The sequence below is a fragment of the Marmota marmota genome, unplaced genomic scaffold (genome assembly GCF_001458135.2).
Source record: "Marmota marmota marmota unplaced genomic scaffold, marMar, whole genome shotgun sequence".
In the NCBI taxonomy this organism is placed as follows: Eukaryota; Metazoa; Chordata; class Mammalia; order Rodentia; family Sciuridae; genus Marmota; species Marmota marmota.
Window position 1 is genome coordinate 20,692,001 of NW_026000241.1, and position 21,026 is coordinate 20,713,026.

Sequence of the window (21,026 nt, forward strand, 5' to 3'; positions counted from 1 at the left end):
AGGAGGAAAAGTTTATTGGGGGGGGGGGGGGGTGTCATGGTTTCAGAGGTCTCGGTGTATAGATGGCCAACTTTATTCCTCGGGGCTTGAGGTGAGGCAGAACATCATGGTGGAAGAGGGTGGTGAAGGGAAGTGGCTCACATCAGAAAGCAGAGAGCAGACTCCACTTGTCAGATACAAAATAAATACCCCAAAGGCATGGGTTGAGCCTTAACCCAATCATTTCATTTCTAAGCCACCTTGCATTGTCTCACACATGAGATTTTGGGGGACACTTTACATCCAAACTATAACACCTAGACAAAAAAAAGTGGGTGGATAACTTGGTGTACTCCTTCATGTAGCAAACATTTAAGTACTTAAACAATTATTGTCTGCTAGGCCTTGGGAGATATCAAGATGAGAGTGAACAAATCTGATAGTCTCTGGACAATAAGGATGATCTTGTTGCAGTCCAGTAACAGCAGGGAGAGGCCGTCCAGAGCAGGGAATACGGAGCTGAGTCTTGAAGGTTCAGCGGAAGTTTGCCAGCCAGGAGGGGAAGGGCATTCCAAGAAGAGGAAATAAAGAAAGCACGAGCCCTTAGAACCTGGGGGCATTTTCAATAGCTCTTCATGGCCATAGCATAGGACAGGAGAAACAGCAAGGGATGGGAGCAGATCAGTTGATGGAAATTATGTGAGCATCTGTCCTGTTCGGGCATGTGGCGCTATTACACCCGCCCAGTGCCTCATCCTTCTAATCAGGTAAAGGGGAAGATTAAGAGGCCCCAGACAAATAGAAGGCAACCCTTGGTCATGTTTTGCAGATCAGTTGTTGAGTTTTGACCCCTGTTGCTTATTCTAGAGTACTCCAAGCTCCCGAAGCCGAAGTCTCACTTTGCTTCCCCATGGAACACCCAATTCTGCGTCTCCCTGTAGCCAGAGACACCTCAGTGCTGGGGCCCCCGGTGTTGTCACAGTCATGCATCACAAGTCGCCTGCAGCTGCCCGAAGAGCCAAGAGTCAGTATTCCGGCCAACTTCACGAAGTCAGAGAGGTAGGCTTTGCTCTCCTATGAAGTTAAGTGGCCCCTGGGAGTTGGGAACTCATCCACCTTAGCTCTGCCAACTGCTCTTCCTTTGGATCAACTTGATTTACCCCCCACCCTCAAAAAGGACCAGCGGTCAACCTCCCAGCCACAAGGCCATGACTATCCTCCTGGTTTTTATTTAAAAAAACAAAAGTTTGCTGCTTAGGTTAAGCAAGTTGTTAAGAAATGTCTGGTGTAGCTCAGCAGAGAAAGCAAGCCCACAGAAATGTGGGTGCACCCCAGTACTGTCGGTTACAAAGTCGCCACTCCTAGCAAAGATGAGATGGTGCAAAATCTTGGAGACCCAGGAAGTAGTTCCAGGTGTTTGGAAACTTGGGAGTGTTCAACATGGAGCTAATCTCCCCTCTGTTCTGCCCTGCCTGTAGACACTCAGGTGTGTTGGATGGTGAAGAGAACACTGTCCTTAAAGTCAGAAGACTGTCATTTAAGAGCAAGTCTTTTAATAGATCTGAACCTCAGTTTCTGCTTCTGTAAAACAAAGCTGGCTTTACCAGCCTCTGGGTGGGAGGGGAATGGGAGGATATCTTGTGATTTACCCACGAAGCTCTTTAACTGCTTTATAAAAGCAACATGAGATTGTCTTTTCTTTTTACTTGTGAAATTCTGGAAGTCATCAGTTTGGGGATACCAGATCCATAATATTCATACATTCCTTTGCAACCATTGTGGAGAACAGACCATCTAAAATGATGTTGGTCCCAACTCCAGAGTATGGAGGCTTTTTGCCCCACAGCTTACTTGGGCCCTGGCAGCTTGTTGTCACCTTATAGAAGGTAGTGGAGCCTCCCTCTATATCTCACAGGAGAATGGGATCTCAGACCAGGGTCTGGCTGTTGCCTGAGTCAGCAGCGTATCTCTAAAACTGTTTAATTATTAATCCATATTAATTGTCCAAAAGGGGGTCATGTGTGACATTTTCATATGTGCATAAAATGTACTTTGTATCTTTCCTCCTCACTGTTCTGTTTTTTTAAAATGACATGAGCCAGGCAATGCTCTGACGGCTGGCTGTCTTGGCCCGATTCTGGCCCAGGGTAGGAAATAAAAAAAATCTTCTGAATCAAGTCTGGAGACACACATTAAAGGTTTTTTTTTCTTGATATGAATGATTGTACCCATGAGTGTTTTTTTTTTTTTTTTTCACAGCACCTTTTCAAAAACGGTTAAGGAAAATTAGTGGAAAAATTTCAAATCGCCCAACTTCAGTTTCAACTTTGTTTTTATTTTTTCATATTTTTTGGCCAGAGAATTTTAAAGAAAGACTAAATGTATCATTTTATCATTGCCGGTGAATGCATCAGTATTTATCTCTTTACACAATTGAACTTTTTTATGCATACCTCATTGAAGTTTCTTTTACAAGTCTTTTGATCATAATCTTAACATGAACTTTCAAATATATATATTTATTAGATATGAGGGATTCTTTACATTCTCTAGTCTGTGATTATGCTGATCTGTAAGCTGAGGCCTAAAAAAAATTGGGGGCACTTTATTGTTTAATATACAGCCCAATCTTCTCTATCTCCATTTAAAAAGTCAAGTTTTTAAAAGAAGGTATTTGCGCATGTGTATAAATATGTTTAATTATCTTATAATGGTTATGCCTTTGCTTTGTGAGGTATATAGTATAAGTCTATATTGTAAAAAGAGATGTAAAGGACAAAAGTAAAAGTTGCCTATAAGCTTACCTCCCTATAGGAAACTACTGTCACCTTTACGTGAATTTACCTCTGAATTTTTTTTTTGCTACATTTATAGGTATGTAAAAAATTATCTCTATGCTGTGATCTAAATTTCATAAATGATTATGTATATACTGCTTTTTTTCTTTTGCATTGTTTTTGCTCTTTCTGCCTATGGGGGTCATATTGAAGCTTCTCATGGAATTATTTAAAAAATAAGTGACTTCGTAGCAATTGGTTTTTGCACCTTTGGGTGACAGTATGTGTCTTCAGATTGCTTTTATGTATTGATGACCTTTCTTGCTGAAAATTTTAGGGGAGACTTTTTGAGATGTAAGTATTGGCAGTCAAGAGAACTTTAGGGTGCTGAGCTCCCATACAAGGAGTTGAAGGTTCTGGTTCTTGGTTATCATGTCCATTGTGATCCCACATTGGAGAAGGGTAGCTATCATTTTATGAGATGGCCAAATCCACCTTGGGAATAACCTGAGCAAATCTCACCCCTATCAGAAAGTCCTGCACTTATTAAAAGGTCTTCATACTCTGAAATTAAGTTCCACTGTGTTTATCTACAATATAACTAGAAGAAAATGGAATAGCATTTTTAACCCAGCTGTATAGGGAAGATAAACTTATGACCACTGAAGCAATGGAGAAAGTCATCATATACAAGACAAATGTGCCTGAAGATCAGGAGAATAAAAGAAAAATAGCCCAACCAAAGGCAATAGAATAAATATTAAATGGAATGCCACAGCATGGCTGAAAATAATGGGACAGCTTAAAAGATAAAGTGGTTACTGTCTAAAATATGAAGAATTGAGATACCAAAGGTCAGATCCCAAAGTCCTCATAGGAGGCAGTTGAGAGGAGTTCAAGGGATTCAATTTCGTGAGGAGTCTGTACGTCCTCATAGCATTTGAGAAACAAAAGCTAAGAACATTGTTGATGAAGTTGAGAGTTAATTATAGCCTATTATTGGTTGGTTTGTTCAGAAATGTTGGCAGTATCATACATCACGACAATTTAGTGATGTATAATAAAAGCCAAACAGAAAACTGCATTGCCATTCGCCCATATAGTCCCTATTGGAACAGTCTCTTGTGGAAACTATGGAATTAAGTATAAGAATTTTGATAACCCTCTTACAAGGTCATAGGTCCAATTCAATATATTATAGGAATGACTATGTAAAGAACAACGTAAGATAATAACCATAGCAATTTAAGACGTCATGTCAGTGGTGCTACTACATGGACAAGAACACATGAAACAATGAATATGCAGAGTAATCTACACATGAGAGATCCTATGTCCATTTAAAAAATCTCCAGGTAAAACAGCAGTTCCTCAAAGTTTGGATCTTACCTTGTAAACTAGATCTGGGAAACCACAAAGTGTTACAAAGTTATGCAGCAAGAATATTTTTAAAAGCGGTGATATGACTATCACTGTTTCATAAATGCCCCTCCTCGAAGGCATATAATCTCAGAATAAAGGGTCACATGTTGTTATTTTTCATAAAACTTATTCAAACTGCATTTCTATTTTATATATATCATCCTGCACTAGAAGACAGTTCATTGGAGACTGGTCCTGATGTACAGATCTGTTCTCAAAGCACTGGTTACTCCTGATTCTGACTTCAGAAATATCTCTCAGTCTAACATCTTCATGGCCATTGCCAGTCTCCCTTCTATTTCATTCTTTACTGTTTCCAGGAAACCAACTTCCTAAGTGTGTGAAAGCATCTTCTATCAACATCTTTTTGATTCCCTGTTGTCACCAGGATAAAGGTCAAGCCCCTTATTCTGCAAAGGGGGCCTTTTGTAGTTTGTACACTCTGAGGCTTCCCTGGTCTCCATGCTCCTCCTTAATTCTGTGTGTCCTTTACTACCCAGTGGGATACACCCCAAGTGGAACCTTGTCATGATAGAAATGTTCCATTTCTTCATTTTCCACTAAGAGTAACCACCAGTTACATGGGGCCAATGAGTTCTTGAAATGTGAATAGTCCGAATGAAGCTATGCTCTAAATATAAAAAGCACACTAAATTTTAAAAAGTTAGTGTAAAACAGGGTAAAATGTTAACATTTTTAACAACCTTAGTATTTCCACTGATAATGTGGAAGTGATTTGTTCAGTTAATGAAAATTAAAAATCATGGCATCTCTTTCTACCTTTTTTAAATCGTGCAACTAAAAAACTAAGTTGTGTACATGTCTCACGTTTGGCTTGCTTTATTTCTCTTGGATAGCACTGCCCTAGAGTGTGAACTTGCTCACTCATGCACCCCTGCATCCATTCTGCAGGTATTAATTGAGCACCTTCTTTGTGCCAGCCACTGGAGTTTTTTGTTAAAGGCCACATCTATCCTTCTTCCAGCCCCAGCATGATGCTAGACATGCTGGTTGAACAGATTAATCTAAGGGTCCATTCTGTAGCTGTTGGAGCATTTTAAAAATGGAATATGGAGGCACTTTAGAACTGCTCACGTAACTGAATGAACTGTAAGAGAAGCAACCTGGCGATGCTTTTGAGGGTTGTCGGGTTCATTGGGTCTTATCTGGTAGCATTGGTGACTGACTGTACAGCCAGATGACTGTGTGACCAGGGACAAAAGTGATATTGGCATGAACCTCTGTGTGCACCATGGAATTGTTGTATAAAAAGAATCTATTTTTTAAAAAATGAATTTGACTCCAACTATTTAAGCATGTGATGATGGAAATGTATGACATTCGCTGTATCTTTTTTTTGGCATTTTGACTTTTAAATTTCTAATCCTCATGACAGGTTTTTCGTGCAGCTCACATTTAAATAGATACAAGTTCAATTGATACAAGGACAGTGTAATTTTCATGAAATTGTTTGCTTTCTGAAAAAATATAACCCAAACACGTGCATGTGCATGTATGTGAGTGTGTACACTAAGGACTTTTTTTAGTTGTGACATTTGAGACTTTAAAAAAAAATCACACTTAATTCAGTAGGGAGACTTTGGATTTTTGTAGCTTGATGGGAGAAAAGGTCGTGCTGTTGAATGGAAATGAGTGTGTGCAGTGCATAAATCTGGATTTAATTAAGCTTCTGATGATTTATTGGCAAATTAGAGTTGTTTTAAACTTCTTAGAATTCTTATATATTTTGCTTCCAGGCACACATACTATGGAAGAAAGAGCTGTCGGTTCTACTGGTTTATACTGGGTAGGGAAACTGTGTTAGGGTAATATAATTTTAATGTGGTTTTAAACAAACCTTTTATGGAGACTAATTTATGGAGGAGATGTGTTTATGTGGCTCCAGCTATGTGAATTTGTTCATGTAATTGCAATGTCCTATTTACTTGATACACATACACAGGGAAGATCCTTTAATTAAGTAGCCATCTTTATAAATGGATATTGACTCAGGATGGTCTGATTGGATCATGGTTCACACACAGCCATAGTAAATGTCTGATCAGAAACTTTGATTCATGGACAGCCTCTGCTATGGAAGCAGTAACTGTAAACTACCTCCCTAATGAATTTTATTAGGTGATCAATTTTAAGGTAGTGATCTGCACTGGTGGCATTGAATACAGACCACCCCATCACCAGGGAAACCACATTTAGTATAGCAAGTGCATTTATCCTTTGTGCAAACAGTGATGACTTCTTAAAAATGCCCAGAATTAATCCTCCCATTCACTTTTTTGAATAATTGATAACAAGTAACAATAGCATGTATTCCTGGTAGCAATTTGCCATCTCTTGGTGTATGTTGGCTCCAGACTTCAGTTTTCAAAAATTGTGATGTGGAGATAGTTAAAGATGATCTTCTCCAAATGTTTTTAAAGGAGTGTTATTTTCAAATACAAATATCACAGATCCTTACAATGTCAAAACGGGTAAAAGTGGCATTTTATTACTTTAGAAAACAAAATGGGCATTTATTGATCATGAAACAAGTTGGCTGGAATAGTGAGGATTTATGACCCCCATTGCAATCCTTTGCATCTGTAAAATGTGAAACAAATAGCTATACAATCTGCAGAACAGCTTGGGATCCTGAGAGCACAATTTGAGGGCCATTGACTTTGGCGTTAACCAACAGTATATCAGGTGAACAAAAGAGAACACTGAGATAATGGCTTCCTTTGTCCCTCTTCTCTTGAGCTGCTGTCCTGGGAGGAGGCCCTCATCCTGCTTGTGGGGAAGGCTGGGTGGGATGTGGGAGGTGGAGGTGGCCAAGTGCATGCTCAATCACAAAAGTAACTGCCTCTTGCAGAACACCAAAAATGTCCATAAGTTTCTACTCACTGAGTGTTCTTTTCTTTATCTAAGCTGGCTGTAATGCAAATTCTTTTCCTACTTTTATCCCTTATTTCCCAAAAGTTCTTTTCTAATCCTGTTTATTCTGACTAGGCTTTTTTCTTCTATTTTGTAATGTTTAGAAATTATGTATTTACTTGTTTAGGTGGAGGAAGAAGAGTTAGATGTTGAAAGTTTTTCTTTTGTTTTTAACCTACTTATTTTCCTGCCCTTAGTATAGCACTATATCATATAGTTAGGTGCTCAATTAAAAACTTGATTTCCCAAAGAGAATCGTAACCATTGGGAAACACTTCTCTGAAGACTTGGTTGAAAGTCTTTGTAAGGAAGGAGTTTCTAACCTTGATGCATATACTTGTGAGTTATGGCCCCAAAACAGCACTGTTTTGATACACAGCTGTATGATACACAAATGGTGGCTACCTTCCATTTTAGCCCCAGCATGCCTAGGTGTGTTCTCTCAGTCCAGGGTATGCTTCAAGTCTACCTGTTTTAGCAAATACCTCTGGTATGTGTGGGTTTTTTTTTTTTCTTTTGGTGGTGGTGCTGAGGATTGAACCCAGGGCTGTGTGCATGTGAGGTAGGCACTCTACCAACTGAGCTATATTCCCATTTCCCCACTAATCTATCAGCTCCTTTCTCAAAGTCATGGCTCCTTTAGTGTTAGGGTGACACCTACATATCTAAATCTTAATAGTACAGGAATGAGACAATGCAAGAAAGTTTAAAGGTGAAATGATTGTGCTAATTAAGGCTCTCATAACCCAGTCTACTGATGGAAATTAACTGTGTGGTAACTATGCGGGTAGGGTGTAGCTAGAGGAGGTGGAACACTGGGGGCATGCCTTTGGGATATATATTTTCACCTTTACATTTTATTCCAATGAAAATCATAAACTTAAGCAACTAACAAAACATACACCTGGTGTACATGCTGGAAACTACAAGATTCTGATAAAATACATCAAAGACTTAAATAAATCAACCTAGTGTTTTTCATGAATTGAAAAACTCAGCATCATAGGAAAGTCAATTCTCTATCTTATACAGTTTTAACTCAATGTTCCAAACTCCAAGAAATCTTCTTGTACATATAGACAAGATTATGAAATATATATGGAAAGATAAAAGAACTAGAATAGCTAGTTTGGGGGTGGATGGGTGGGGCAAAATAAGAGGAATTAGTCTACCCAATTTCAAGATGCATTTTATAATTACAGTAATTGTAATCATGTGGTACTAGTGGAAGATAAATGGAGCAGAATGGGGAACCCAGAAGTACATCCATAAAAATTTCTAATTGATTTTTGGGGAAATGTGCAAATTCATTTCCCTGGAGGAAAGATAGTGTTGTCAGAAAACGATGCTGGAGCAGTTGGACATGCATTGGGATGTGTGTATATATATATATGTCCCTGGTGAACCAAGCTTAGTCTCTCTGCTTCCTGATTGTCATGCCCTGACCTGCTTTCCTCTGCCACATCCCTTTGCCATGATATTTTGCCTCACTTCGGGCCCATAGCAGTGGAGTTGGCTGTCCTTGGACGAGACATCAGAAACCGTGAGCCCCAAATACTTTTCCTTCTTTGGTATTTTGGTCTCAATGGTGAAAGAGCTGGCTAAATAATCAGTGTTCATAGCCTCTATAACGTGAGCAAAGCTGTTTCTTATTGTTGGGATCTTACTGTGTGTCAGGATCTTGGCCCAGTGGTTTTACCTGCATTATCATCAAGTCAGCCTTGATGGGTCCTCTCATTGTTCCCATCTTATAGATGGAAAACTGAGGAATAAAGAGGCTGAGGCAAAGAGAAGTATATCAGCAGGGTTCAGCCTAACTCCCTGCCCACAACTTGACTTTTTTGCAGTTCCCATGTTGAGTTTGACTATAATCTGAAAACATTAAATGGAAAATTCCAGAAATATGAATGTTGTAAAATGTGCACCAGGGATGTGAATCATCCCTTTGTCTGGTGTATCCATACTGTGAATGATAGCTGCCTAGTAGGCTATCCCCGTTAGCAGATCGACTGTTGAGGTACTGCAGCTCTTATGTTCAAGCAACTCTCATTTTAATAATGACCCCAAATGCAAGAGTAATGACACAACGTAGGCACCAGGTCATAAAACTTGGGAACTCAGGTTGACCATGGCACTAGTACTGTATGCTACAGAGACTACAGGAAAAAACATGGAATTCGGTTCTTTCCAGTTTCAGGCATCCACTGGGGGTTTTGGGATGTATCCTTGTGGCTAAGGAAAGGCTGCACAACAAGAATCTTACTGCAGGGAATTGGTTTACCCAGTTGTGGGACTGTCCAAGATGGTTCTAGAACCTATTGGGCAGCCATAGTGGTATTATCTACAGACACAATCTCCAGGAAGCCTCGGCTCTGTACTTACAGCCCTCAGTGAACTAGGCCCACACAGACTGTCAAGGTAATCTCCCTTATTTAAAGTCAATTGATTTCTAATTTGAATTGTATCTCCAAAATCTCTGGCAGAAGCATCTAGGGTCATGTTCAAGTACATGGGGATTATAGCTTTGCTAAGTTAAGGCCAAGAGACATCAAAATGAGAGTCAAACACATGAGGTGGTTGATCCTGGCCGAATGGTTGCGGGACTTGGACCCCTCAGTCCATGTAGATGACCAGATACTACTGTCACATCAGAGGTGGGGACTAGAGTGGTGGCAACTTTCAGGACCAGGGCTGCCTTGTTCTTCTGAAAGTGTTGTCTGATGCACTTGATCTCTATACCCTTCCTCCTGCCGCCTGGTACATGTCATACCCCAGTGAAGTCTTAATGAATTTATTTACTTGAGCAAGTCACCAGAACATGGCAGCTTTTATAGCATTCAGACCAGTAATCTCAGTTCCATTCCTTGGCCAAGTCATGTCACATGTATGGTAAGTGGAAATATCCAGCTGGCTTTTCATGTTGACGGATGATGGGAGTAAAAGTGGCTGTCAGAGGGTGGCAAAAGTAGGTGCAGGTCATTACAGATTCCCAAACATGCCAGGTTGCTGCCTAAAAGAATGGAAAGGCCCCAAAGCTGCTGCAATCTACCTTCTGACTTCTCCTGCTGGACAGGCAGAGAAGGGGATGTGGTACCCAGGGGCAGCCTCCAGCAATCCTCTTTCTCTCCAGCCTCCACCTCTTTGTGGAGCCTTCCCAGCCTCTAACACTAGTTGAATGGAGGAGCCAATCTCCCAGTTGCAGACTCTGTCCTTCCCTGAACACAAGGGCTGTCCAATCCCAAGTGCTGTGTACTCTGCAAAACATGGGAGTTTCAGTTAATTGGCCCGTATGTACAGGGTCATGATTTATACCTGAGAGGGCCTGCTAGCAACCTCTGGCAGTCTGAGCACTTCCTGCCCTGGCCACTAGTGACTAAAAGAGGAGAGGGAGGCTCAAGTAGCTAATTATGACCAGTTTATTGAGTTTTGTTCTTGTGACTCCACCAACCTGACCACAGCTGATCAAACCAGATGTCTCTACATAGTGTTCCAGGCCAGCTGCTGGATTTGAGGTGATCTTAGAACTCTGAGGAGGGCCATGTGGTTGAAGTGAGATTGACTGCCCCTTTGGGGAGTATGAATGGGAACTAGGCAGAGGCCAAGAGGTGAAATTGATGCCAACAGAGTGTAAGCAATCAAGTCACAAACTGGTGTCTTCTAGTCATCGTATGAAGTTGTGAGAGTTGCTATGGAGTTGCATTAGTTAGGATTCTCAAGAGAAATGGAACCAGTAAGGATACGTGTACATACAGAGTGACTGGTTGGTTTAAGGAATTGGTTCGCCTAATTATGGAAGTTGGCAAGTAGAAAATCTACCAGCTGATCTGGCAGTCCATGCTGTAGTTCAAGTGTGAAGGTACCTGCTGGAAAAAATTTTCTTACTTGAAGCTCAGTCTTGTTCTGCTTAGGCCTTAACTGATTGACAAGACCTATTCAAATTATGGAGGGCCATCTGCTTTACTCAGGGTCCACCAATTTAAATATTAATATCGTCTAAGAAACACCCTCCCAATAACATCCGGAATGTGTGACCAAATATCTGAGCATCATGGCTCAGCCATGTTGACACTAGTGAACTAACCTTCCCAAGCACCCTGAACTTTTCTTCTCCTTGTAGTCTTACTGCCCATGTCTATTCCTTGAGGTCCCCTCGGCTCATTTCTGGAAAGCTCAGGGAGTTTATCACCAGTCCTACCATACATGGCTACTGTGTGCTCATGGGTGGGTCCAGAGCTGGTCTAATATGGAGAATGGAATGATGCATATAACCTGGCTTTTGTCCATGGACCTGATAATCTAGGTGACGAACATGACAGTTGTGTGGTTCACTGGTGATAGGAATGGCAATAGGAATTCACTAGAGGGTGAGCCCACCGTGTAGACTGACCTTCTATGTGGACCTGTATGCTCTGGGCTCTACAAGTCACCAGGATCCTGAAGAGTCCCCCCATTAGGACTCAGCATCCAGAGCACACTGAATCTGTGCCTTCCAAACCCTTCTTCCTCAGGGTTGCTTACAGAAAACTCGTGGTTCAGTTGCCTTTGAAGCTTGTACTCAGGAGCTAAGTGGAAAGTTATTTTGTATTGCAATAACACGGAAGATTATTCTGCCTGTTTTTACCTCATGTGGTGATTGAATACAAGGAGCTTTTATTCACAAGTTCTGAGGCCTCAATGTAATAACTGTTGGATGTCGAGGGAGTGGACTAGGAGAGAAGTTGGTGAACCTCATCCTGTGGCACACAAGCCACCCTTGGTCCTTTTGTTCTGTAATCTTAATCTGGGTGATGTCTGCAGAGGGTGTTATGTTTTTTCCCAGTGTTATGTTTTTTCATTCTGTTTTTTCAAGATATGACAGATTTTTTATTTTGAAACCCAGTTGTCATGTTCTGTTTTCAGCAGAATAGGGTACTCTGGTGATTCCCCCTCCCCGACCTCCAGCAAATGCTGAAGTATGATAAGACTGCATGTTAAATACAACAGTTTTCATAACTAGCCACCTCTCCAAGTTGCCCTGTCAGGGCTGTAATCATTTCTTATTGCTTTGATCTGAATTTTTTTCTAGTCTTTTTAAGGTGTAACAGCTTCTGCTTCTACTTTAGTATTAGAAGTTGAGCATCAAAAACTGCCCTGATTATCATGCATAACATAACACCCCCAAACATGTCAGCTTAAAACTGCAACAATTTTTATTTTGCTTAGGAATCAGCAATTGGGGTAGGGGTGCAGGAGCCCCTGTCTCTGCCCCATGGGTTCTGGGGGATTCCTGAAGGCAGGCACAGCCAGAGTTGAGGGTGTCTCCCTGTCTGCCTATAGTCTCAGGGCCTCCACACAGACTACTCTAGTGCGGTAGCTCTCAGATTTCTTATGTGGTAGCTCAGGACCCCAGGAACAAGTGTTCTGGAATAGAACACATAGTTGCTAGTATCTTAAAACCTGGGTCAGGAAACTAGCATATTGTCAACTTCGGCTGTATTTTATGGTTCATACAGAATCTGCCAAGATTCCGGGGGGGGCGGGGGAGGGACAGAGGCCCTATCCCTCAATGGGAACAGTATCAAAGGAGCTTTGAAAATACCTCTAATAAGCCATTTTTGAGTTTTTATGTGTACCAGTATAGCATGAATGGTCCTGTGTCCCTTCCTTGATCTTTTTCTTCCAGGTTTTGAGACTATGAGAGTCTGCTGGCATTGCCACAACAATGAACTGAGTGCCTTAAACAATGGAAATCTATTTGCATAGTTCTGTAGTCTAGTAAAATCAAAGGGGTGGCAAGGTTGGTTCCTTCTACAAGCTCAGAGCATGATGTATTCCAAGTCTCTCCCCTAGCTGCTAGTGATTTCTGGCAATCTTTGGTGCCTCACCCCAATTTCTGGCTTCTCCTTGGGTGTCTGTCCCTGTTCTAGTAAGGCCCCCAGTTATTGGATTTAGGGCCATGCTGACCTCAAATAACTTCATCTTAACTAACATATCTGCAAAGATGCTATTTACAAATAGGGTTACATTGAGTGGGCTGGGGGTGTCTGCCTTCTAACCTTTGCTCTAAACCAAGAGAGGCTTTGAGGATAGGTTGGTGGATGGGACCAGATACTTGAACAGAGACTCGGGCTTCAGCTTATTATTTAAGCTGTGGGTGGTGACAAAGACCCAGTGTGTGTGTGTTGTGTGTGTGCGCGCTTGCTGTGTCTGGATTCTTGGTTTGCATGGTAGATTTGGTATATAGATGTGCAACTGAAGAAAAGCTCAGGTGTACTAAATGCTAACGTGTCTGTATATACTGTGAGGTAGGTTTCTTTCCCATTGAACACACAAGGACCTTGAAGCTTAGTGGGGCCAAGCCACATGTCCAGGTTCATGCCAGCAGAAGTAGCTGTGCTAGAGCTGGAGCCTCGGGAGGTCCACCCTGGAGCCCTGACTCTGAACCAAGTGCACAAAAGCCATATGTACCTGCACTCTGTCTCCTCCCTTGCCCTATTTTGCCTCAATTGCTAGATAGTATTAGGGCAGGAACAGTGATCATAGCATGTGCCACAGATTTCTTTATGTGTAATTTCAAGGCTCTGGTTGGTGTTAAAGGCAACAACAGAAATTTCTAAGGTTTTCACATAACATTCAATACTTTGTTACATGTGCAGTTTTATAGAAAAAAATTTCTCTAGTGCATGAGATAATAAATGAACTAGTATGGGTTGTGCTGGATGCAGTGGTGCATGCCTCTAATCCCAGAGGCTTGGGAGGCTGAGGCAGGATGAACGCAAGTTCATAGCTAACCTCAGCAACTTAGCATGACCCTCTCTAAAAATATAAAAAGGGCTGGGGATGTGGCTCAGTGGTTAAGCACCCCTAGGTTTAATCTCCACTACAAAAAAGAAAAACGTAGCATGGCTTACAAGGCTGGTTGAGACCCATGTGAGGAATCGGGTCTGTGTCCTGGGCCTACGAACTACTGTGTGAACCTTGGGCAAGTCCTTCGACCTTTGTTCCCATCTGTGAAATAAAGGCATCAGGCTGGGTCACTAGCTCAAAGATGCTTTGGTCTTGACTTCAAGTTAGAACTTGATTTCACAGTGAAAAGGACATTATAGGGTTTTTTTTTTTTTAGTTGTAAATGGACACAATACCTTTATTTTATTTATTTATGTGGTGCTAAGGATCGAACCCAGTGCCCCATGCATGTGAGGCAAGCGCTGTACCACTGAGCCACAACCCCAGACCCACATTATAGGGTTTTTTTTTTTAAGACAACTACTCTTTCTAGCTACTTGCATGTTTTGATTATTCTCCCCAATGCAAGAGAAATCTTCAAAACAAACAAACAAAAAAAAAAAACAAAAACAAAAACAAAACAAAACAAAAACCCACCCTATATTTTTGGAGCAATTCCTCATATTTCTTCCTTATATTGGAGAGATTCCAATGTTAAATTCATAGAAGGTGATTTATACTGGTGGTTTAGTAGGGATGAAATAAGAATCTTAAAAGTGAACAAACTTCTGTGCTATATGTTGAAAGGAAAATAGTTTGTATCATTTTCATGCACATTTTTATATATAACATAAAAATAATTGTCCTCCTGACAGGCTATGGGGGAAATCATTTGTCACCTATTGTATAACAGATTCTAAAAACTTATAGACCAGTTTTGAAATAGGATAGTTGCATTAAACCACTTGGCAAATATTGATTCAAGAGTCAGAATTGGTGGTAGGGAAAGGTGCTCAGTCCTGGCTGGGGGAAGTTAACCAGGCACTAAGCTGGTTTTGTGTACAGAGTTCCTCGCCAGGCAGGGCCTCCTTATCAAAGGGCCCTCATTCTTCCTAGGCATCTCTACTAAGCCCTCCCTGTGAAGAGGGGCTTGAAGGCCCTCACTTTGTCCTGAGTACTGTTTCCTGCTCCCTCATTGAGGGACTCCCCTGCATTTCCATCTATACTGACACATCTGATCTTTGCTGGGGGAGCTGGTACCTTTTCTCTGCTTTGTCCCTGATTTATACCATTGTGGTAAGTAATGTAAGTCTTGCTCATTACTTTCTAGTTGGCTTCTCATCCTAATTGACCTGGCAATTCTTGACACTCTTGATAAACCATATAGGGCATTTCTAGATTTTGGCTCTTATGATGCTATAGGGAACACTCGTGTTCTTGTGTTAATGAAAGCAAGGGGGGAATCCTTGGGATCACAGACAATTGCTTGTTGGGACCAGTGTTAACCACCCCCGTGAAGTTGGAGTGACAGTCCTTGTGGACTTGCCAATTGGCTAGTGTTATGGTTTGGATGTGATTTGTCCCCCAAAAGCTCATGTATGAAACAATGCAAGAGTTTCAGAGGAAAAAGATTGGGTTGTGAGAGTCTTTAACCCAATCAGTGAATTAATCTCCTGATGGGGATTAACTGTTAACTTGAGGTGGTAGGGTGTGGCTGGAGGAGGTGGGAATTGGAGCATGGCTTTGGGTATATATCTGTATCTGCTGAGTGGAGTTTCTCTCTGCTTTCTGATTGCCATGTGAGCTGCTTCCCTCTGCTACCTTCTGCTATGTTGTTCCTGTCTCACCTGGAGTCCTGAGGAATGGAGCCAGCTGTCTATGGATTGAGACCCCTGAAAGTGAGCCCTCAAACTCTTCCTTTATAGTTGTTCTGGTTGGGTCACTTAGTCATAGCTGTGAAAAAGCTGACTAAAACTGCTAGGGAGAAACTGATATCTCATAATTCTTGTTCAATTATTTTAGGTAAGGTGTCACTTCGTATTTAAAAGGGCAGTTTTATTTTGATATTGAATTTTTTGTGTGGGGATTTATTTGCTGTAAATGCAGGCATCTTGTTTTCCAAAAACATTGAATAGTTTCTTTTCCTGCCAATGTGTTAATACCACTGTTGGTCAGCTTTCTGTTACTGTAACTATTACCCGAGATACTCAACTTATAAAGAGAGAAGGTTTGTTCTTGGCTCAGTTTGGGTGGTTTCAGTCTGATGGCACACACACCTATTGTTTTCACACCTCTGGTTTTTGGGGCAGCACATCATGGCCAGAACTTGGGAGGAAGCAAAACTGTCCACATCATGGCCCAGATGTGGAAGAGGACCACAATCACCTTTAAGGACATGCCCCCCAATTACCCCCCAGTAGGCCTCGCCTCTTATTTCTCCCACCTCTCCTGTATGCAACTCTGGGGAATAGCCTGCCTTTGGGGCACACTCCAGATCCAACTTTCAGCGACCTCTTAAACCCAGGTACTCTGTGTAGTATTTAGTTTATCTCTGGTTTTGGTCTTTCTTGTGATTCTTTGTCCTATTTATGGCTAGAAGTATAATTTTATTGTCACTTTAGATGCTCTCCATGTCTGATGGAGCAGCACACCCTCACTGACCTGCATCACACGGTGCTCTCTTCACTCCTGGATGGTTGTTTTTCTGTCAGAACTGTACAGTCAGCTCACTTGGTTCTTACAAACACCCTGGCTGTCATTCCCCTGTTGGCATTTTTGTCAGGACTGCATTAAATTTAAATGTTCCTTTTAAAAATTGGTATCTGACTGATAGCCTTCCCAAGAATGAGAGGCATGGCTTTGTATCCTTCAATTGGAGTGTTCGGTTTGTGTCCCTCGGGAACATTTTAAAGCTTTGGATCTACATGTTCCTTTAAATAAATATTTATCCCTTTTGTTGCTTTTGAAAAAGACTTTATCCATTCTATATTCTTGATTGGGTGGCTTAGTTTATTCCTTCAAATATATTCTATTGTCATTTCTCTCTTTTGGGGGGTTTCAGATATGCAATCTTGATTTATTACAAATAGTGATCATTTTGCCTCTTTTTTAAAAATCGGATTTCTTCTCATAATGGTGTGATTGGCATGTCCAAAGTACGTTTAAATAAGTGGTGGTTGCAATCATTCCTAGCCCTCTTTTTCCTGGAAATGCTTCTCATATCTCCATCTGACATGGCCACGTATATGTGTGTGTGTGTGTGTGTGGATGCATTACATACATTTCATGATTAATAGTTCTTAGGAAGCCAGAAGAGAATAATTTATTCACTTGATAAATATTATTTCAGGCCTACAGTGTTCTGGGCGGGATTCCAGTTCTGGGGGTACGGTGGGAAATGGAGCAGGCAAAGCCTTTGGAGGCAAAAAAGCTTAAAGTCTAGTGGAACAGACAAGAACATAAATTAATAAATGTTGGGCTCCAGAAGTAAAGTGGGGAGAATGATAGTGTAATGTGGCGAATTTAGTGGTAGTATGTGGCGTGGTAGTATAATTTAGTTAAAATGGTCAGAAAGGGATGTGGAATTTTTAAGTGTCTCTGTTGCTTTTTTTTTTTTCTTCCCCTTCATCTATAATCTGAAGTTTTGAATACTTCAACTCTTCCACATGCTTCCTCTGTTCCCAGGTTCCGGTCTCCAGTGTCATCCGCAGCTATAGGTTTTGGAACAAACCTAGTGATTGATTTTTGCCCTGTCAGTCCACTGGTTGGCATTTGCTTGTTCTCGAATTACTTCCAGTACACTGATTATTTAAGAAATGAACTGAATTTGTTAGACAGCAGGGTAATTTATCACCTTGGATAGAGATACTGTTGCTAAGGCAACTGGCTGCATTCTGGTACCACAGTCTCCAAACATGGTACCTGACAAGATCTCTGCCATCCAGCTCTCCTGGTGCTGTCCCAGGGCAGGGCAGGGCAGCTTCCCCGTGGAGTGTTTACCCCCCTTTTCTCACCCCCTCCAGGCTCCTGTCAGACCTGCTGGGACAAGAGAGAAATGGGACTTTAGCCTTGGTGAATACAAGGAATCGTACTTTCTCACAAGCATGACACCTGGTTTCAGGTGACGGGTTTGGGGTGAGACTCAGGGGTCACCATAGCTAGTTGCTCAGCTGATAAAATCAGGATGGAAATGTGGACTGTGACATCTTCACTCTGTCAGCAGTACCCCCATCCTCTGTGGTGGTCTGTATGAACAAAAGTTATTAATGCTTTATTATACATGGCCCAGCATCTGTATTTCAATTTTTCAAGTATTTTTTCCAACTCTGAAATAATTTCCTATGTCCTATTTTCCCGGAGGAGTTTGGCTCTAAATGTGGCCAAACTATGTTTTACCATCTCTACCGCCGTTGCTCTGTTCCATACCATTGCTGTCTTTCCTTTTAACTGTCCCTGCTTCTGCCATTGGCTGAACCCTGTATTTGCCAAGTTAACGGCCAACGTGAATCTTCGAATGGTGGCATCAGATCACACAGCAGTTAGAAAGCGTCAGTGGCTATCCATGGTACCTACACTAGATTCCAACTCTCTTGCGTGGCCTGTAGGCACTCTATGACCAGGTCCTAGCTTTGTCTCTAACCTCCTTTCTCAGCCCTCCCCTCTAGACCTCTCTTTCCTGGGTTCCCACACCTAGACTTCCCACTCTTCCTGGCACTTGCCAAGCGACTCCCTCCAGGGTTTTTGTATTCATTATTACTCCACATGGCTCATTTCCTCCTCTTCCAGGCCTCTGCCTGATGCTTCCTTCTCAACTCTTTCCCTGAGTACTTAATGACGTCTGCCCCATCATCTGCCCCATCTGTCTCCAGCCTTATTTCATTTTTAAGATGGCACTGACAACTTCATTATTGCCTGGCTGGTAGGTTGTGTTTATCTGCTCCTTGCCTGTGTCCCACACTAGAATGTGAAACTCCACGCAGTGGGGACTTACTCTGCTGGCTCCTAGCAGATGCTTGATAAATGTATTGAAGGAATGAGCAGCCCTTGCAACTTCAGACTCCAAGCTGAAAGAATAAAGAATGGCCATCCAGAATTTCCTTCCTTTATGCATTTGAGTTCTTTTTCAGTCCTTTAGGAAGAGAGTTTGTTTGGGGGGGGGGGTGAGGAAGGTCTTTCTGTAAACATTCATTGGTTAAATAGAAAAATGGCAAATCCTGGAGGTGTTGGTGTGGGATATCTGCTTGGAAGACCCTAGGAGGGTCAAGGGTCTAAGGGTTGGGGTCTTTTCCACATCCACGACAGAGATAGATCATTACTGGATAGAGGTGAATGATAGAATGGTGGTATGGGTTTAGGCTAAGCATTCAGAACACCGGAGTCCAATTTCTGATTGCCATTTTTAGCTATGTGACATTGGGAAGGTTAGCTCATCAGTTACAAGTGAGAAGATCTTCAGAAATGCAGATAATGATGATGTCATTTCTTAGACTTATTTGAAATTGAAGGAGAAATGCATGTGTGGCGCCGAAGATCTCCTCCCTCTGACTACCTCTTAGGGTGTTCTCGGGAACATTTCAATGCTGCTGGAGTCTCATGATTGCAAACTCGTAAATCCTCTTGGGGTGGGGGAGCCGTTCTTTCCTTTGGTTGGTCTGCAGAGAGGCTGCTGGACCCCGTGGAACTCAAAGAGAATCTTGTTAAAGGAAGACAACTCCTGAGGTGGCGTGTAGTAGCCGAGCATTCAGGGTCTTAGACTGCAGGAGTTAGTGCCTGTTTGCCGTTTGGACATACTTTGGTATTTAATCTGGATTGTTGCTCTTTATGTCTTGCCTATAAGATCAAAAGGGCTCAATTTGTTAGTTGGGTGTGCATGGAAGAGAAAACACATTCATTAGTCATTTCAAATTATATAACAACACGCATGACTGCACACTTGGGTGAAGGTTGAATGCAAAATACGAAGCAATTTACAGTTACATTGACTAGTGTTCTTTCAACTCAAAATAAAAGTCGTCTTCTGCATGAACCACTGAGCAATTCCAGTAATAAGCACAAGGACCTTGTGTGAGGAGAGACTGTTGCAGATCCCCAGAAAGGGTTGACATTTGTACCGTCTTAGCAGATTATGGATTTTGTTCTAAAGGTTCATCCTAAAGGAAGAATCTGAAATACCATGCATGAAATAACATGCATAGTTCATTTAAAAAAAAAAAAACAAAAAAAACCCTGCAATCCCAGGCCAACTCACTTGAAGTGTGACCAAGAGATATGTCTTAAAGCTGAGAATTACACATCATGATCCTGGACATCTATTACATTAAAATAATAATTATGAATTTCATCAATGGATGTTGAACACCAGAAAAGTCAAACATGATCCTGAGAACATAACAGTAGGTTGCTCCCTTGGAGGGAGTGTAGCTTGTTTGAATTGAAATCCAATCATTTCCACTGAGCATGCGCACAAAGTGAGACCTCTGATTGTTTACGGAGGCCAAATAAATTGCAGACAAAGGCAGATCTAGGAGTTGGAAAAGTGAAGACTTATTGAAGTTGAATGACCTCTCTGAAGTAGTTTACTGATCTCAATGAAGCTTAAACAATTAATGTTATTCATTGTGGTTGGCAGTCAGCACTTTGCAGGTTGGTAGAATCGCCCTTAGTTCTACGGAAGTGCTGGTGTAATGCATGTCTGCCATGGGGGAGGGAACTCCACCTTTAATGGTTCTTCTGTGGGAAGTTGGTAATTAATTCTTGTTATATCAAGGAGCTTTAGGTATTTGGTTCTCTTCTACTATATACCTGCTTAGTTGGTGGATCACCTTTTTTTTTTTTTTTTCCTAATTGATTACACTGTTTCTTAAAGGCTGCATCATTTGCTAACTAAGAACTTGCAGGTCAGTTGGACTGGCTTTGCATCTCTGCTACTGACCAACTGAGTGATGTTAGGTAGGGTTTCTAAGCCTTTCTGCCTTTTCTAATTTGAAAAATGGAGATAATGCTAGAATGTTATCAGGATTAAGTATCTGTTATATTGATAGAATCGGGGTTGTAATACTTAACATGAGTTGTATACAGGTATTTAATTCTGACATAATCAAGTAAACAAGCATATGGAAGGGGTGGGAGAAGCTGGACTAGTTCTTCCTTCTTGAAGAAGCTCCAGTTGGTAAATGCATGAGGAATGGGGGGAACAGAAAACCACTGGGC

The 21,026-nt window shown here is 41.5% G+C and overlaps 1 protein-coding gene across 1 annotated transcript in view; it reads left to right on the forward strand.

The window, feature by feature from the left end:
- Positions 1 to 21,026, forward strand: part of Osbpl10 (oxysterol binding protein like 10) — a 172,981-nt gene that overhangs the window by 39,733 nt on the left and 112,222 nt on the right. Inside the window, exon 4 of the mRNA XM_048795377.1 lies at positions 847 to 1,038. Within this exon, the coding sequence (XP_048651334.1) occupies positions 847 to 1,038 (192 nt within the window). The remainder of the gene's footprint in view (positions 1 to 846; positions 1,039 to 21,026) is intronic.